This window comes from Petaurus breviceps, unplaced genomic scaffold (assembly GCF_028583685.1).
Source record: "Petaurus breviceps papuanus isolate PSGF00001 unplaced genomic scaffold, PetGlider_PUasm1.0 180, whole genome shotgun sequence".
Classification (NCBI taxonomy): Eukaryota; Metazoa; Chordata; class Mammalia; order Diprotodontia; family Petauridae; genus Petaurus; species Petaurus breviceps.
Genome location: NW_027185782.1, coordinates 4,894,924 through 4,912,071, shown reverse-complemented (window position 1 = coordinate 4,912,071; position 17,148 = coordinate 4,894,924). Strand labels below are relative to the sequence as shown.

At 43.2% G+C, this 17,148-nt stretch overlaps 1 protein-coding gene across 2 annotated transcripts in view; it reads right to left on the bottom strand.

Annotated features, from left to right (window-relative positions):
* Positions 1-923: 923 nt before the first annotated feature.
* Positions 924-17,148, bottom strand: part of NCAN (neurocan) — a 70,045-nt gene continuing 53,820 nt past the window's right edge. Inside the window, exons 11-15 of one of the 2 annotated variants that reach the window (XM_069086896.1) lie at positions 15,983-16,141; positions 15,453-15,535; positions 14,754-14,898; positions 13,425-13,607; positions 924-3,621 (exon numbers count right to left, since the gene is read on the bottom strand). In XM_069086896.1, the coding sequence (XP_068942997.1) occupies positions 3,470-3,621; positions 13,425-13,607; positions 14,754-14,898; positions 15,453-15,535; positions 15,983-16,141 (722 nt within the window). In that variant the 3' untranslated portion in view covers positions 924-3,469. The remainder of the gene's footprint in view (positions 3,622-13,424; positions 13,608-14,753; positions 14,899-15,452; positions 15,536-15,982; positions 16,142-17,148) is intronic. The other variant, XM_069086897.1, reaches the window with a different exon arrangement.

Below are 17,148 nucleotides of genomic sequence, written 5' to 3'. Positions count from 1 at the left end.
CTGTGCCACCGAGCCGCCCCTATTTCCATTTTATAGATAAGAAAACTGAGGGAGACTTGTTCAGAGTCACCCAGCTAGTAGGTGTCAGTGGCTGGGGTCTCTCCCATATAGTAGCATCAATCAGGCATTCACTAACTGCTTACCATGTGCTAGGCACTGTGCTAAGCTTTGGCAACGCCAAGAAAAAGCAAAACAAGTAGTTGCCCTCAAGGATCTTACATTTAATGGGCCTGGATCTAATTGTTTAAAACAAAGACAGTTGTTTTTATTCATTTTTGTCCTTAGTGATTCTTCTTTGTCTTCTTCATAAAGTAAGCAGTGATGAGAAAAGTGAGTAAGAACATGAAGCCAGTTGCAATGTGGTTTTACATGAGGCAAGTTTGGGAAGTAAATTGAGCCTATTTAGACTATTAACACGAAAGTGACAACTCATTTTTCATACTCTACTTATTATTAATTAATTTATAAATTAAAATGAATAATCAATAAAATAATAAGCTATAATAATGGCTTATTATCATAGCTATTACTGGTCTATTTATTATTATGTTTGTCTATACTATATAGTCTATTATTGTATTTATCTATTTATTATTGCACCTATCTATTACTATATAGTCTATTTAAGGACTATAAAGCCCTTTCCTTATAACCCCTCTGTCATATAGATAATATTATTATCCCATTTTGCAGATAGAATATCAGAGAAGTGAAATGGTTTTCAAGGTCATATAGTCAGTACAGATTCAGATCTCCCAAGTCCAAATCCAGAGTTATTTCCAGTATACTATGACTAATACATTGAGTGTTGAGGCACCTGGCTGATTTTGACCAAGCTGAGCTTGAACCACCAGCCCCCAGAAACTGGTAACAGGATGATTGCCAGTCCTGACAGCTAAGCCAAGGAGGAGATGACGAGTGGGTTGAACTGTTAAAAAAATTTATTAAAATGTCCAAGAGAGCACACCAATGCACAGTGTCAGATACCACAGGCCTACGGAACACTGTAGTCACAGCAAAACCAGCTGAGTCCAAAGCTTTTCAAACACACGCACACAGGCACACCCACGCATCCACATACAAAGATAATAAACAACCCCATTGAGAAAAAAAAAAGAGAGATACTCCCCCTAATGTTGCCAGGGAGGGGCCATGAGATGGCAGCAGAAAAACCAGAGATTGTGGCTAAGAAGAGACCAAAGTTATAATAAGTCTAAAGAGAAAAGGAAGGTGGGTAGGTAAACAATCATGAACATCCTTTCCTGGCCTCATTTAAATGTAGAAAAGGCTTTGAATGGAAACTTATAGACTCTCCAGGAAGAGAAGGACAAAACCAGCACCAGACTGTGGCTCGATATGACCACTTTAAAGACTGAATGACAGTTAATGGCCACAGCAGGAAAAATAAAGAGAAAAGTCCCAAATCAGGGTCCTGTTTGCACTATGATCAAGTATATTTCCAAAGGTGGGGGACCATGTCTTCTTTACCTTCATCTCCCCTTCAAGGCTAGGTATCATGACCCCCACCCCCACCACACACACCCCAGTATTTAATGAATGCCCCATCTTCCTGAGAGCCTACTGCTGTCTGTGATAAAGGCGATTGTGTTCAGATTTTCACATTAGGAACCCAGGCTCAGTTGACACTTTCTCCCTATTAAAACTTATAATCAAAGCCAAGTCTTTCATTTACAGTTTTTTTAAAAAAGGATTTTTTAAACCAGGAAATATAAACAGAACCCAGAATACTGGATTTGCTAATTGTTTTTACTGGCTTAGGGCCACAATCCTATGTTTGGTCTTTCAGCCACAATATACCCTGTATTGTCTATGTTGACTTGGACAGGGACCCAGGCTGCAGGCTGGGCGCTGTCCTCTGCTGGACTCAGTGAGGACAGTTTCCCAGGCTGAGGTACTTGGGCTTGTCTGCTGCCCCAAATTCACTCCATTCTGGGTATAATTCACTGCTCTGTTTATTATGGTTCTGAGCTAAAAACAGGAACGGGGTCTGGGGGTGGGGAGGGGGCTTCTCTGGACATGAAGAAATGTTCATTCTTTCTCACATCTTTGTTTTAAAAAAACAAACCAAAGAAACTTGTTTGAAAAAAAAAGTGTGTGTGTGTGTTTAATACTGCAAACCTTTCTACAATACGATCACAGGTGGGTGTTGCTACTTTAGAGTTTTATGCATTTCTATTCAACCAGCCAGTCGCTGGCAATGAGCACAGGGTGGAAAGGGGGATTTGGTAAGAGAGTGGTGGGGTGGGAAATGGGGGGCAGCTAGAGAGGGGATAAGGAAGGGCTTGGGGTGAAGATTCGGTCTGGGAGACTATCAATGCCTGAGCTATGGAGGAATGGGGGTAGAGATGTATACAAACTGGCCCCCTCCTCAGACTGGCAAGGAGCTTCTATGCCTGGCTAGTTGTATGGCTCCCCTAGGCTTGGCATCTTGAAGATAAGAGGTATGAAGGACCCAGGGCCTTGCCAATCCAAGCCATCCTGTTATCCTGCCAAGCACAGGGTCTCAGAAGCATAGAATCTTAAAAACTCCGAATCATAGATTCTTAGTTATGAATAGATTCTCTTGGTCATAGAATATAAGCATCAAATAATCTCAGAATCATGGAATCTTAAAATGTCATAGAATTTTAGCATCTGAGCCTTAGAATCATAGAGTCTCAGAGTTGGAAGGGGCCTCAGAGTTCATCTGATCCAATCTCCTTCCATCTCCTGTCATATTGCTCTGAATATAGGTCAACCCTGACTATAAATCGACCCCACCCCCATAACATTCTAAAAGTACTGTCCCATCCTAGTTGAAGGTGAAGAGTTTTTGAGTAACCGAGTGGGTATGGATATGGATAGATGGGTGTGATATACTACAAGAATTGGGAGGTTGTGATTAAAAAATTGTTGAATCTTATATTCAGACCAAAATAGGAAGCACACACACCCAGGTGTGCAGTACAGATGTGTATCCATCATGTCATAAAAGATCTAACATTAGCTAATGTCCATGAGGAGGGAGAACAGTCAACGAAGTCATGTATACATTTCTATTATCCTTCTATTCCCAAGAATAATCATCTTAGGGTAAGTTTCAGTTCTGACTAGGGCCATTGGCACATCAGTGTGTTGGCTATTCTTGGTTTCCCAGTGGGCAAAAGGAATTCGTGAAAGTAAATTCAAATGCATTTTCACGTGCCAAATTCCCTTACCACAAATAAACAATCAGCCTTGTGAACAGAAGGCTAAACCAAAGCATAATACACCCTTCCTGATTGTTCTTCCTTTGATTAGGACGTTACACCAGAAGTCTGTTGGGAGCTAGACCATGTTTCAAATACATGGGAGAACCTCGTAGGGTGAGAAACAGGAATGGGGGGCTTTTTACAAAGGAGGTTAGGAAAGAGAAAGGAATCTGTCAAAGTGGCTTCCGGGGTTGTGCTTCTTATGTCTTAGTAGCCCTTTAGCAGAAGTTGTCTTCCTCTCCCTTCTCCCAGTCTATCTGGGGGTGCTTCTTGTGTTTTCTCCGCTCCTTATGGGATTTGTGGTGATGATGCTGGTGGTGATGCTGCTGGTGGTGGTGATGATGACGCCGTAGGCGGTGTGACCTACGAGCTACAGGGAGAAACAAACAAATATGGACAAAAGTCTTTACTTCAAACCCTGTGAATTTAGACCCTTTGATCATTCATATGGGTGCTGGCCTGAAGTTAACTTTTGCTCTGTATGTGGGTAGAGTTGTTAGTGAATAAGGTAAGCTAAACACATACTACCTTACTCGCTCCCTCCCCCCAACCCTGCTCATATAAATGAAAAAAAAATTAATTGAAGGGGAATGTTTAGTTTTTGTTGTTCCTATTTAGCTGTTTTCCAGTTGTGTCCAACTCTCCATGACCCCATTTGGAGTTTTCTTCACAAAGATGCTGGAGTGGTTTGCCATTTTCTTCTCCAGTTCATTTTACAGATGAAAAAACTGATACAAACAGGTTAAGTGACTGAGCCAGGGTCACATAGCTACTAAGTGTCTGAGGCCAGATTTGATCTCAGGAAGGTATATTAGTAATAGTCACCAGTGTTATTAATCAGGGGAGTGGTTAGATCTTGGTGCTTTAGAAATATTGTTTTGGCATCTGTGTGAGGGATAGTTTGGAGAGGGTCACCATGGTAACCTCTATTCTGGGGCTCCAAATGAGGGAAGGAATTGGGCCTGGATTGGTGGTGGAAAAATGAATAAAGTAAGAAATGAATGCTAGCATGGTAGGAGCTAGAAGAAACTCTGGAGTCATCAGATTCTATATCTAACTTTTTTTTTTTTTGCTTTTTGGAGGGGGGAAGGCAGGGCATTTTGGGTTAAGTGACTTGCCCAAGGTCACACAGCTAGTAAGTATTAAGCGTCTAAGGCCTTATTTGAACTCAGGTCCTCCTGACTCCAGGGCCGGTGCTCTATTCCCTATGCCACCTCACCACCCTATATCTCACTTCTAGTGTTCTGAACACGTGAAGCTTTTTACTGCTTGAAGATAATGAAAACAGAAGGTCAGAGCTTAGAACAAAGAGCGATAGAGCATCAGAGCTGGAAATGCCTTTCAAGATCATTCAATAGTAAGAATGATAACTTTTAATTCATACTTCTAAAGTGCTTTAAAGTTTGCAAAAACACTTTTCTCACAACAACCCTGTGAGGTAAGCAGGGCAGACATTATCATCGCTTTGAAAATTAGGAAACAGGTTTATGGAAATGAAATTATTTGCCCAGGGTCACACAGTTAGCAAGGAGCAGAGCTGGGATTCAAACCCAGACCTTCTTTCCAATACATTACCCAGCCACCCTCTAGTTCAACCACCTTGTTTTTTGGCTGGGGAAAAGAAGGCTGGAGAAGTCACATAAATTATTATCGACACAGACATTTTGAAGTGCTGCTGCTTTTATAGGTCTAAGGTCTGTCTCCATGGTGCTGTCTCCAATGCACCCCATTCCTGCCTTCTGACTCTTGTCATTTCTGTCCGTGTTGTTGATCAGTCATATCTGACTATTTGTGACCCCATTTGGGATTTTCTTGGCAGAGATACTGGAGTGGTTTGCCATTTCCTCCTCCAGCTCATTCAACAGATATGGAAACTGAGGCAAACAGGGTTAAGTGCCTTGCCCAGCGTCACATAGCTAAGAAGTATCTGAGACCAGATTTGAACTCAGGAAGATGAGTTTTCCTGACTCCAGGCCTGGTGCTCTATCCACTGTGCCACCTAGCTGCCTACTTCCATCTGTATCCTCATTAAATTCTTTATAGTGATCCACCCAACATGCTGGGAGAAGGGAAGGGGTGTTCCCTTGGTTGTGTTGAGGCTGAGTAGATCCATTGTCTATCCCTTACTCTTTTTTAAATAATTAATTTACTTATTTTTAGTTTTCAACATTCACTTCCATAAGATTTTGAGGTTTAAATTTTCTCCCCCTCCATGCTTCTACCATCCCCAAGATGGCATGCAATCAGATATAGGCTCTACTTATACATTCATATTAAACATAATTTCATGTTAGTCATGATGTAAAGAGGAATTAGATCCAATGGGATCCAATAAGAAAGAACAAAACAAAACAACAAAAGAAAAAGATCAAATAGTCTGCTTCCATCTGCATTCAGACTCCATAATCCTTTCTCTGGATGTGGACAGCATTTTCCATCCTGAGTCTTTTGGAGTTGTCTTAGATCCTTGCATTGTTGAGAAGAGCCAAGTCTATCAAAGTTAGTCATCCCACAATGTGTCTGTTACTGTATACAGTGTTCTTCTGGTTCTGCTCATTTCACTCAGCATCAGTTCATATAAGTCTTTCCAGGTTTTTCTGAAGTCTGCCTGCTCATTATTTCTTGTAGCACAACAGTATTCCATTACATTCATATACCACAACCTGTCCAGTCATTTCCCAGTTGATGGGCATCCCCTCAATTTCCAATTCTTGGTCACCACAAAGAGATCTGCTACAAATATTTTTGTACATGTAGGTCCTTTTCCCATTTTTATGATCTCTTTGGCTATCCCTCACTCTTGCCACTTTGGCTGTCCTACCTCATTTTCTGGTCACACAACTCTTTTATATCACTTCTACAATTGGTAATATGCTATAGCTTGCTCTCGCCAACCACAGTCCCCTCCATTGGCCTTTGGGTAACCTACAACTTTGACTCTTCACAGACTGAGGTATTGTATGACTTGTAGGAGACAAAGTGGCACGATGAGAGGCATGATGGATTTGGAGTCAAAGAACCTGAGTTCAAATTCCCGGCTATGATATTTCCTAACTGTGTTGTTTAAGGGAGGCCACTGGACTTCTCAGGGCCTTATTCCTCACCCATAAAACAAAAGGGATGGACTATTGTGATCTTTAAATTCTTTTCCAGTTTTAAGTCAATGATCCTATGAGGAATGGGTATTTAAGTCTTTGTTTCAAGAAAAAAATTGGATTCATTAAAAGTGGCTCAATATCCCCAAAGTAATCCAATTACTTTCCTCTTTCTATTCAGTTCTGGGCTCAGTTCATGTCCTTCAGCACTGCCCACCCTAAAGATATGTCCTGATAGACTGTAATGGGAATGAGAATTTGAAGATCTTCCCTGCTCCTTAATAGACCTAAGGGAGTTTGAAGAGCTCCCCTGCTGTGAAAGTAAACTCTGCCCCCTAATAGGCTGACTATAATCACACGGAGCCTGTGATGGAGGGAATTTGCTGAAGGGAAGCAGAGCCCATATGAAGCTGGGAGCCAGAGCCAGAGAGAAAGTGGGAGAGAGAGGAGGTTGAGGCAAAGAGATAAAGAGGTTTGTGAATGAATATTGATCTTGTATTGGTTTGTGAGAAGGTTAAAGGATGCTGTGGCTCTCAGTTTTATGGCTTCTTAATATCTTTGGTACTATGATGGAATGGGCTTACGGGTTTTGGGATTGGGTTTTAAATGTTTCAGCTCTGTCCCCTATATGGAGAGTTTAGTATATTTTGTGACCAAATGTCATGTGATATTTATAGTCACAGTCTTTATTGTGATCATGGGCATTGTAAATATTGCATTGGCAATACATAGACTAGTTCAATGAACTAACAGTGATAGGATAATAATCATTCTTCATCCACTTGGTTTTTCCCATGTGAATCCTTAGGACAAACTCTTTTGAGTGATTATGAATCTTATTCAGGAAGCTCTGTAACATTCTAGGGCTTAATGTAATCAATCCAATGTCATCTGCAAATAGAGGCATCTGGAGGACCTTGCCTCTTCCATTTGGACTGTGCTGGATATCCCCTATGACAAAGCTGGCAAACACCTTCAGCAAGCATGTTTTATACTCTGCTTGATAGCAATAATCACAGAGGTCTGTTTTTGCACTTTCAAAAAATCATGTATGATTTTGAGATATTCATGGGAGATACTTTGTTGGAAGACAGTCTTTGAGGTTGTATTTTACTCCATTGAGTTAACAAACAATGAATGAGCACAGTGAGATATGTACCATTTAGTCAATTGTGTAATAGTAGAGATGCTTTAGAATACCATCTGGGAAAGCCTGCTTATTCCTTTCTCATAACTTTGTCAAGGATACCCTTGGTATGTGTGTAGATTACTCTCAAAGGTTTTGGGAGATGGGAAAGAAGGAATAAATATGGGTCAATAGTTAGTGGTATTCTCTCAAGTGCCTCTTGAGGAATTATAATAATGTCTTTGATTTCTTTCCACAAGCTTTTGGTACCCTCCTTTCTTTTTTTTTTTTTATGAGCAATCGGGGTTAAATAACTTGCTCAACGTTATATGGCCAGTTATTTCTGGGTGTGGTGCTAAGTGTCAGAGCCCGGATTCGATCCCCAGGTCATCCCGATGCTGGAGCCGGTCTCTTACTTGCTGTGCTACCTGGCTGCCCCATGATACCCTCCTTTCTTTCAGATAGAATAACAATAATAGCAGTTGGTTTGCAAAGTACGTAATATTAACTCACTTGATCTTCACAACAATCCTAGCAGGCAGGAACTAGTGTTTTCTTCCTTTTATAGATGGGGAAACTGAGACTGAGGGAGGTTTAGTGACTTGCCCCAGGTCACCTATCTAGTAAGTGTCTGAGGCTGCATTTGAACTCAGATCTTCCTGATGATAGCTCAGCAACAGGTCCAATGTTCTATCCACAGCACCACCCAACTGCCTCTATACATTTTGACAAAGCTCTCCAAATTGCAATGCTTCCAGAATGGACCTCCTCTATGTATATACTTAGGCTAATTCAACTGTCTTTATTGTCTTTGGAACAATGGATAGAATGCTGGCCTTGGAGTCAGGAAGACCTGAGTTCAAATTTGGCTTCAGATACTTAGTTGTGTGACCCTTGGCAAGTCACTTAATGTGTTTGCCTCAATTTTCTCATCATGAGTTGGAGACAGAAATGGCCAACCACTCCAGTATCTTTGCCAAGAAAACCCTAAATGGGATGATGAAGAATTGGACACAACTAATCAACAACAACAACAAAAGTGTTTTTTTTTTGGGGGGGTGTTTTTTCTTTACTATTATTTCCAATTCCATATACAGTAAGTATGCCAGGGACTGTGACATTAGAACCCAAATGCAGTGGACATAGACAGTTTTTGATGAAGAGAATAATGTTTATCAATGTTACAACTACTACTTCTACTACTACTTCTACTACTGCTGCTGCTGCTACTACTACTGCTGCTTCTACTATTTCTACTACTACTATCTCTAATTCTGCTTCTACTATTTCTGCTACTACTATCTCTACCACTACTATTTCTACTCCTACTATTTCTACTACTACTATCTCTACTACTAATCTACTACTACTACTACTACCACCACCACCATCACTATGATGATGATGATGACATCTATAAGATTCCTCATTGTGGTGTGGATGTAGCCCTGGGTTCTTAAAGGTTATGTCAACAATAATGATGAAAATAACTACAATGATCACAGATGATGACAACAGCAACAACAGCTATCATTTACAGAGAACTTGAAGGTTTGCAAAGAAGTTGGCAGGTCCCACCAAGCTAAAAAGACTATGAATTTGGGCTTAGTGACAGATGACACGTCTGCTGTCCAAGGACAAGTTTGGCTAAATTCTGAGAAATTCATCACCAGGTTGGCCAAGTGGTGATGAATGCTTCTGGATGCCAGATCTTTTAAAGGCTGTCTATGAAGCCAGAGAGGGTGTAGAATCTGTGTTGGTGGAAGTATCATGCATATGAATGAAATTAGGGATCCCTAAAGTGCAGAAACTCCCCCTGCCTGGCATGCTCTCCCTCCTCACTCTGCCTTCTAGAATCCCTGCTTTCTTCCGTGTCAGTTCAAATGTCAACTTCAGTAGGAGGTTTTTTCCCTGGGTCCCTCAGCTGTTAGAACCTTCCCTTTTAAGGTTACCTTCCATCTACTCTCTATGAATCTTGTATGTGCCTAGATATACACATGCTGTCTCTCTCCATTAGAATGCAAACTCCTTGAGGGCAGGGACTATTCCTACTTTTCCTTGTGTCCCCAGTGCCTGGCAGAGCACCTGACACATAGTAAGTACTTAAAAAATGCTTGGTGATTGATTAAAGTAAATTTAATATAAGCAATTTCATAATTATATTTAATAATTTAACTTTAATAATTACATTTCATAATTTAAATAACGACAAATTTTGTTATCAAAAGAGGTGACCAAGATAGTTCATATCAATGACTACTGACCCATACTCCTACTTTCCCATTTCCACAAAATTTTTAATGGCCATATTCTAAACATGCTGTGAGGAAGCACCTGATGAAAGTCTGAGAAGCGAACCTGGCAGGCTTTTGTAAACGATATTCTACACCCACATCTTTACCATGTCACAGCTGACTGAAGGGTGCAGTGCTCCCTGGCCCCATTGTTTGTGGACTAGAAAGAAATATCATTTGATCCAAGACAGTGAAACATCTCTCTGAAGATTCTCTTCCAATGAAGGGTTTCCTGTGCATTTGTCAAAACCATTCAATATTTCTTAAAAGATGTGACAGAGATAACTTTATTTGATGACCATCTGATTATAAATGTCACCTGGGACATCACACAGGGAACTGTGTGCTTACCAAAGATATTTGTCACCATCCTGGAGGGTGTCCAGGGCACAGTCCAAATAGGAGAGGGATTTTCTATGGATGGTGACATTGACCAGAGGCTGCTGTTTCTGGGTGATATTGTGACAGTATTGTACAGCCTCCTAACTGAGATTCAAATCACTTAAAAGGGGTCAGCTTAACTATCAACACAGAAAAAAACAAGTGGATAAAGAATGGCTATTGTAGAGACACTGATATGTAGTTCGATGGATGATATGTCATATAGTGGCCACATATATTATAGGATTATAGACCAGAGACTAGCTCTAGAGTTAGAAGGGACCTCACTTTTTAGATATAGACTAGGGAAGGTAAGTAACTCACCCAAGGTCATAGAGGTAGGAAGTAAGTCAGTCAATAAACACTCATTAAACACCAAGTGTATGCTAGGCATTGGGCTAAGCACTGAGAATACAAGGAAAGACAAAAGACAGTCCCTTCAAGACTTATGTGACCTCATTTAAAGTGAAGTGAGCAGAACCAGAAGAACATTGTTCATAGTAACAGCAATATTATAAGGATGATCAACTGTGAAAGACTTAGTTACTTTGATCAATACAATGATCCAAGACAATTCCAAGACTCATAATGAAAAATGCTATCCAGCTCCAGAGAGAGAACTGATGAACTCCGAATGAAACATACTTTTTTAAACTTCCTTCCTTCCTTCCTTCCTTCCTCCCTCCCTCCCTTCCTTCCTTCCTTCCTTCCTTCCTTCCTTCCTTCCTTCCTTCTTTCATTCTGGGTTTTCTTTTGCAATGTGGCTTATGTGGAAATATGTTTTACATGACTTCACATGTAGAATTAATATCAAATTGCTTGCCTTCTCAAGAAGGGGGGAGGGAGAGAATTTGGAACTTAAAAATTTTAAAAATGAATTTAAAAAATTTTTACATTTTCATTTGGGAAATATTTAGTGAAATAAATCTAAAAATATAAAAAAAGACAATTCCTTAGGGGTGGCTAGGTGGTGCAGTGAATAGAACAATGACCCTGGAGTCAGGAGGACCTGAGTTCAAATTTGGCCTCAAACACTTAACAGCCATGTGACCTTGGGCAAGTCACTTAACCCCAATTACCTGCCCTTCCCCTCAAAAAAAAAAAAAAGACAATCCTTACTCTCAAGGAGTTCATGAAAGGGGAAGAAAACATGCAAACAATTCTATGTAAATAATATAGAGACAGGATAAATTGGAATTGATAGGGAGAGGGAAGGCACTAGAATTAAGGAGGATCCTTGTAAAAGGTGGGATGTTATCTGGGACCCGAAGGAAGCCAGGAGACTGACAGGAGGAGGGAGAGCCTTCTAAGCTGCAGAGGTGAAGTTGGAACCCAGGGATTCTAATTCCACGGCAGTGCTCTTACTTCTGAAATATGCTGATTTCTTATGTCGGATGGAACCGAGCAATTCCAGGCCTGGACTTGAGAGGAGAAGGAGAAGGAAGAAGAGAAGAGGGAGGAGGAGGAAGAGGAAGAGAAGAGCAGAAGGAAGAGAAAGAAGAGGAGGAGGAGAAGGAATAGTAGAAGGAGGAAGAGGATAAAGAAAAGAATGATGAGGAAGAAGAAGAGAGGAAGGAGGAGGATGAAGAGAAGGAAGAAGAAAAGAGGAAGAGAAGGAGGAAGAAGGAAAGAAGAGGAGGAAAAGAGCAAAAGGAAAAGAGAAGGGAAGAAGAGGAGGAAGAGGATGAAGAGGACTAGAAGAAGAGGAGAAGGAAGAGAAAGAAGAGGAGGAGGAGGAAGAAGGGAAAGAAGAGGAGGAAGAGAAGGAAGAGTAGAAGGAGGAAGAGGATAAAGAAGAGAAGGATGAGGAGGAAGAAGAGGAAGAGGAGGAGGGCAAACTGAACATTTTTGGGAAATTAGGCAGGGCTTTTAAATGATCCAGAGTTCCCCCTGGAAGTCTGTCTTTTCCAAAATAAAACTCTTCTAGAGAAGAGTCATGCTGTATGACTGGGAGGCATGAAGTATTACGATTTTCTGAGAATTAAAGCCATGGTCACCCCAAGGGCGATGGAGGGGTGTGTGGGGCGCTTCAGAGGCTGCAAACATTACAGAGATCACAATAATGGTGGTTTAAAGCAGATGTGTGTCAAACACATTCCCCCCCCACTTCCCCCATGGTCCAGGACACTCCCCAGCATGACCTGAGCCAGATTAATATGTAATTGGGAAATATTTAACAAATAAATAAAAACACAACACAGAGAACATTACATTTTAAAGCTAAGTCAATACCCAGCCCAGCCTGCAGGGGTCCTTATGTGAGGATTAATGATCTCTTTTCTATTTGCGTTCCACATCACTACTTTAAAGAATGTCACAAGAGTGAGAAAGGAGATGGGCAGTTTCACCCCCCCCCCTCTGCCCCCGAGGCAAGAGCTGGGGGTCAGAAGATCATAGTTTGAGAATGAGAAGCTACCTTAGAAGCCACCAAACCCAGGTCTGGCATTTTAAAGTGGAGGAAAATGAGGCACAGACAAGCTAAGTAACTTGTAACTGGCTAATAAGTGTGAGAGGTAGGATTTGAACTTGGGTCTTCCTGACTCCAAGTGTGGCACTCTATCCATTATATTATATAGCTCCCTAAATAATAATGATGATAATACTATAATAGCTAATACATATATATATATACGAATGGAGAGCAGGACAGAGTGAGACAGAAAGAGAGAGAGGAGAGACAGACAGAGGCAGAGAGAGAGAGAGGAGAGAGACAGAGAGAGAGGAGAGAAAGAGAGGAGAAAGACAGAGAGAGACACAGAGAGAGACAGAGAGAGAGAGAGAGAGGAGAGAGACAGAGCAAGAGCTTGCAAAGAACTTTAATTTATTATCTCATTTGGAGCTCAACCAACATACAACTCAGGTGGAGACTTTTGGGAGGCCGTGGACAGAACCCACAGGAGGAGAGGGTGGGTTTGTACAGGTGGTAGGAATGCCCACAGTGAGACTCCAGCTCAGTTTCAGCATTGACATCATCACTCTCACTGGTGCCTCCTAACTGTCTAATCGCAGATAGGAAATAATGCAGCTTCACAGATGATCCAGACCACCCCCCTCACACACTCCTTCCCCCATTGATGTTGGTTTATTCCATTTCCTTTCCCAAGAAGTCAACAAGCATTTATTAAACACCTAGGCTGCTGCACAAAAGCAAATCTGCCTTCTCCATGCCTTGCTCGGTCTCCATGGAGGCAGCACTATTTGCCAGGCTAGTTACATGGATGAGGGTAGGGCTGGGGCTGGGAGGAGATGGAGGGCGGGGTTGGGGGCAGTCACCTACGTTTGGTGCAGACAATTTTGGGCCGGTCCCACTTTCCATTGCTGTGACACTTGATGGTGGCCACGTGGTGCTGCGTGAAGCCCTTGTCACACTGGTAGCGAACACTCGAGTGGATACTGTACTTGGCCTTCCGAGGGCCGACCGGCGAGGCGTTCTCCACCGCTGGAGGGGGGCCACATAGCACTGAGGACACAGGGGCCAGCACCCAGTCAGAATGGGTCAGAGGACAAGCCCAGGGTCAGGCTGACCCAGAAATGAAAATGCCACGTGTCAAGGGGAATGTGGGTATGGGGGCAAAGGGAGAGGACTTCACTCTTGAACAGGAAGTCTTCCATGACAGAGTAGTGAGGCCTGGGAAAGACCTCCTTTAGCAGCACCCTGCTTCCTTCTCTAAGCTTGCTAATTTTTTATAGAAATACAGGGAATGTCAGAGTTGGAAGGGACTTTAGAGCACAGAATATTAGAACGGGGAAGGTATAGACTAATGGCCCCTAAATAGGGCTAAGATCTTTACTTATTAACCTTAGGAACAGTTAAACAGAATGCTTGTCCTTTGGTTTATGGATATAAGGTAAACTTTCATCTGTATGAAACGATAGATATATAGGGAGTGTTTGTATCCATACCCACACGTCCCCATGATATATAATTCTGTGTGTTTTTGTCTTCTATTGGTCTGAATATAAGATTCAGCATTTTTATGACAACCTCCTAATTCCTATGACCCATTCCACCCACTTGCCCACAACCTATATTCACTCGCCTATGCAAATACTTCTTAACCTTCAGCGTGGATATAATTCAGCAGGTCCTCGGAATGCTGTGGGAGGGGGGTCTATGGTCATGGTTAGGGTGGCCATTTAGAATGATATGTAACACAGTAGGTGATGGGGGTGGTTGAGCTGTGTGGCTTTGAAAGTCTTTGCCATTCTATGATTCAGTGACCTTAGAGGCCACCCAGTCGAATCACTCCATTTCACATGGAAGGAAAGTGATACACACTGAAGGGAAAGCTTTGCCCAAGGTCACATAACCAGAAAATGGAGGGGATAGGATCAGAACCTGGGTTCCCATGGGTTGTCAGATTCTGTCTGTCTGTCTCTCTGTTCCTCTCTCTGTTTCTCTCTCTTTCCTTTCTCTCTTCCTCTCTGTTTCTCTTTCCTCTCTCTGTTCCTCTCTCTCAATCTCTCTGTCTCTTTCTGTCTGTCTCTCTCTGCTCTCTGTCTCTCTCTTCCCCCTCCCCTAATACAGCCTTGTCACTACTCCTCTGCCCTACACCCCATGCCCTTAGTTTCCCAAGGTTTCACTGCCTGGAGAGCCTGCTCTTACCTGTGCCTTTCTTACAGACGTAGGGAAGGTTGTAGTTACAGGGGACATCATTCCAGCGGCCACTTTCGTGGGCCACCATCACCACGCAGTCCTCCCCACCTGCAAAGAAGTTATCTGGCTGCTTCTCCCGCCAGTTTTCATATTGCTGTTGGGTCAGAGGAAAGGGAGAGTGTCAGCCCTACCTCTGTCTCGGCGAAGGAGTATAAAGAGAAATATTTTTTTTTCTGTTCTTTATATTCACTGGCTCAGGACTTCTGTCCCCAGGACACTACTGGACTTGTGATCTCCCTGGTCAGTCTTAGCTTTCTGGAGTGGGGAGAGAGCCCATGGCTTTTCTCTGTCCCTAGGATTGGGATCAGGACCAGTTCAGGGGCACAGTCTCCCATTAGGAATTTTAATTCTTGAAGGGAACTTGCACAACAGCTAATTCAATACTTTTATTTTATAGATAAGGAAACTGGGAGGGAGGTAATTTGTCCAACATCACACAGCAAGTTAGTGGCAGTTAAGACTGAAACTCTGGTCTTTTGATTTCCAGCTCAGGATTCTTCCCCATACACCCCCACTCTCTTCTGCCATACCCATACCATCTGTACCCCTTGAGGGAGTCTCAGACTCAGTCCCATCTATCTAGAGCAAGGTCAGGGGATCCAGACCTTACTGTATCTCTGCCACTGACTTTCCCTTCCTTCAACTCACCAGGCCTGTGTTGTCTGTCCACTGGAAATCCCGCTCCACAATGCGGTCATTCAGTCCGATCCAGGTGTTCTCATGGCCAAAGCCTAAGGAACAACGTGCCCCAGCCCAGGGGGTAGGGAAAGAAGGCCATCACTGGGGGTCTAGGCCAGTGAGATCCCCACTCCTCCCACCTTCCCCAAGGGGGGTAGACTAGAGGCTGCTGTGAATCCCACCACCTGAGTTATGCTGAGATCTCTGATGAGTGGGCCACACCCCCACATCCGGTAGCCACCATCTCAGGGGACTGGGGTCCTTGGATTCAACCTTTATAGTGTTTTCAGGTTTACAAAGCACTTTTCTCATAGTGCTATGAAGCAGGAAGTATGTGCCCTCATTTTATGGCCAAGGAAGCCGAAGGTCAGACAGAGACAGTGACTGATCCAGAGTCACACAGTTGCTAAGTGCCTCAGACCCCAACCTGACCCTCTGTCTCCCAGGTGCCACCTATGCTCTTCCTCCCCACCCCCAGCCCTAAGGTCCCAGGCTCATACTATTGATAAAGTTGTGTTCTTCGGGGGAGTGGATGCTGGTGAGGTGGCCAGCTCGGCGGCGGCAGTCTCTCTCTGCATCCTCCCAGGCCCGGCGGTGGGCAAAGTATCGATAGCAGTGTCCTTGGAATTTGTGCCAGCTGTGGTCGCAGCCTTCTGTGTCTGGGGCCAGAAGCAGGGGTGATGCTTAGAGTCCCCGAACTGGGCGTTCTTGCCTTTTCACCTCTATGACCTCATCCAACCCACCTACACAAAGCTTGGGTTCCAGGGAACCGAGGCCCTATTCCAAAGTATCAGCAACTGCTGGAATTGTCAGCCCATGCCCCACCTCCCTCCAGCACCTGAGGGCTCAGGTTCTTCCAGTCATCCTATCCCCTCTCAATGACCCAGAGAAATCTGGGAGCTTAGAGTACTGAATTCCTCTTGCTGGGATATTTCTAGCATCTGGGGACTCCTGAAAGGGGTGGGCAGGGGGTGGGAGAGTCATAGATCAAAAGATAAACATAGAGCGACTTCTGCATTTTACTGAGGGTAAGTCTGACACTCAGGGAGGGTAAGGGACTTTTCCAAGGTTACACGTAGCTAAGGGCAGATCTGGAACCAGAAACCAGGTTCTGTGACTTTTATTCCATAGTTCTTTCCACGGTACCATATTGCTTCTTTTAGGACATGGAGAAACAGCTACCTTCTTAAAGGACACCCCTATTCCCTACATGCAGGAACTAGAAACATGGATTTATGTGACCCCAGATCCTCACTAAACTTCCACCCTGGTTCCTTAAGAATTTATCTTCTTCCCTGGACTACCCAGCCCTTCCACTAAACTCTTACCCCCTAATGGTGCCCCACTTCCCTTCACTGATCTCCATTTCCCCTGTAGAGCCTTAATCTCCCTTATGGGATACCCCATTCCCTTCACTGATCCCAATCTCCCTTATGGGATACCCCATTCCCTTCACTGATCCCAATCTCCTTTATGGGATACCCCATTCCCTTCACTGAGCCTCATCTCCCTTAGGGGATACCCCATTCCCTTCACTGATCCCCATCTCCCTTATGGGATACCCCATTCCTTTCACTGAGTCCCATATCCCTTAGGGGATACCCCGTTCCCTTCACTGAGCCCCATATCCCTTAGGGGATACCCCATTCCCTTCACTGAGCCCCAT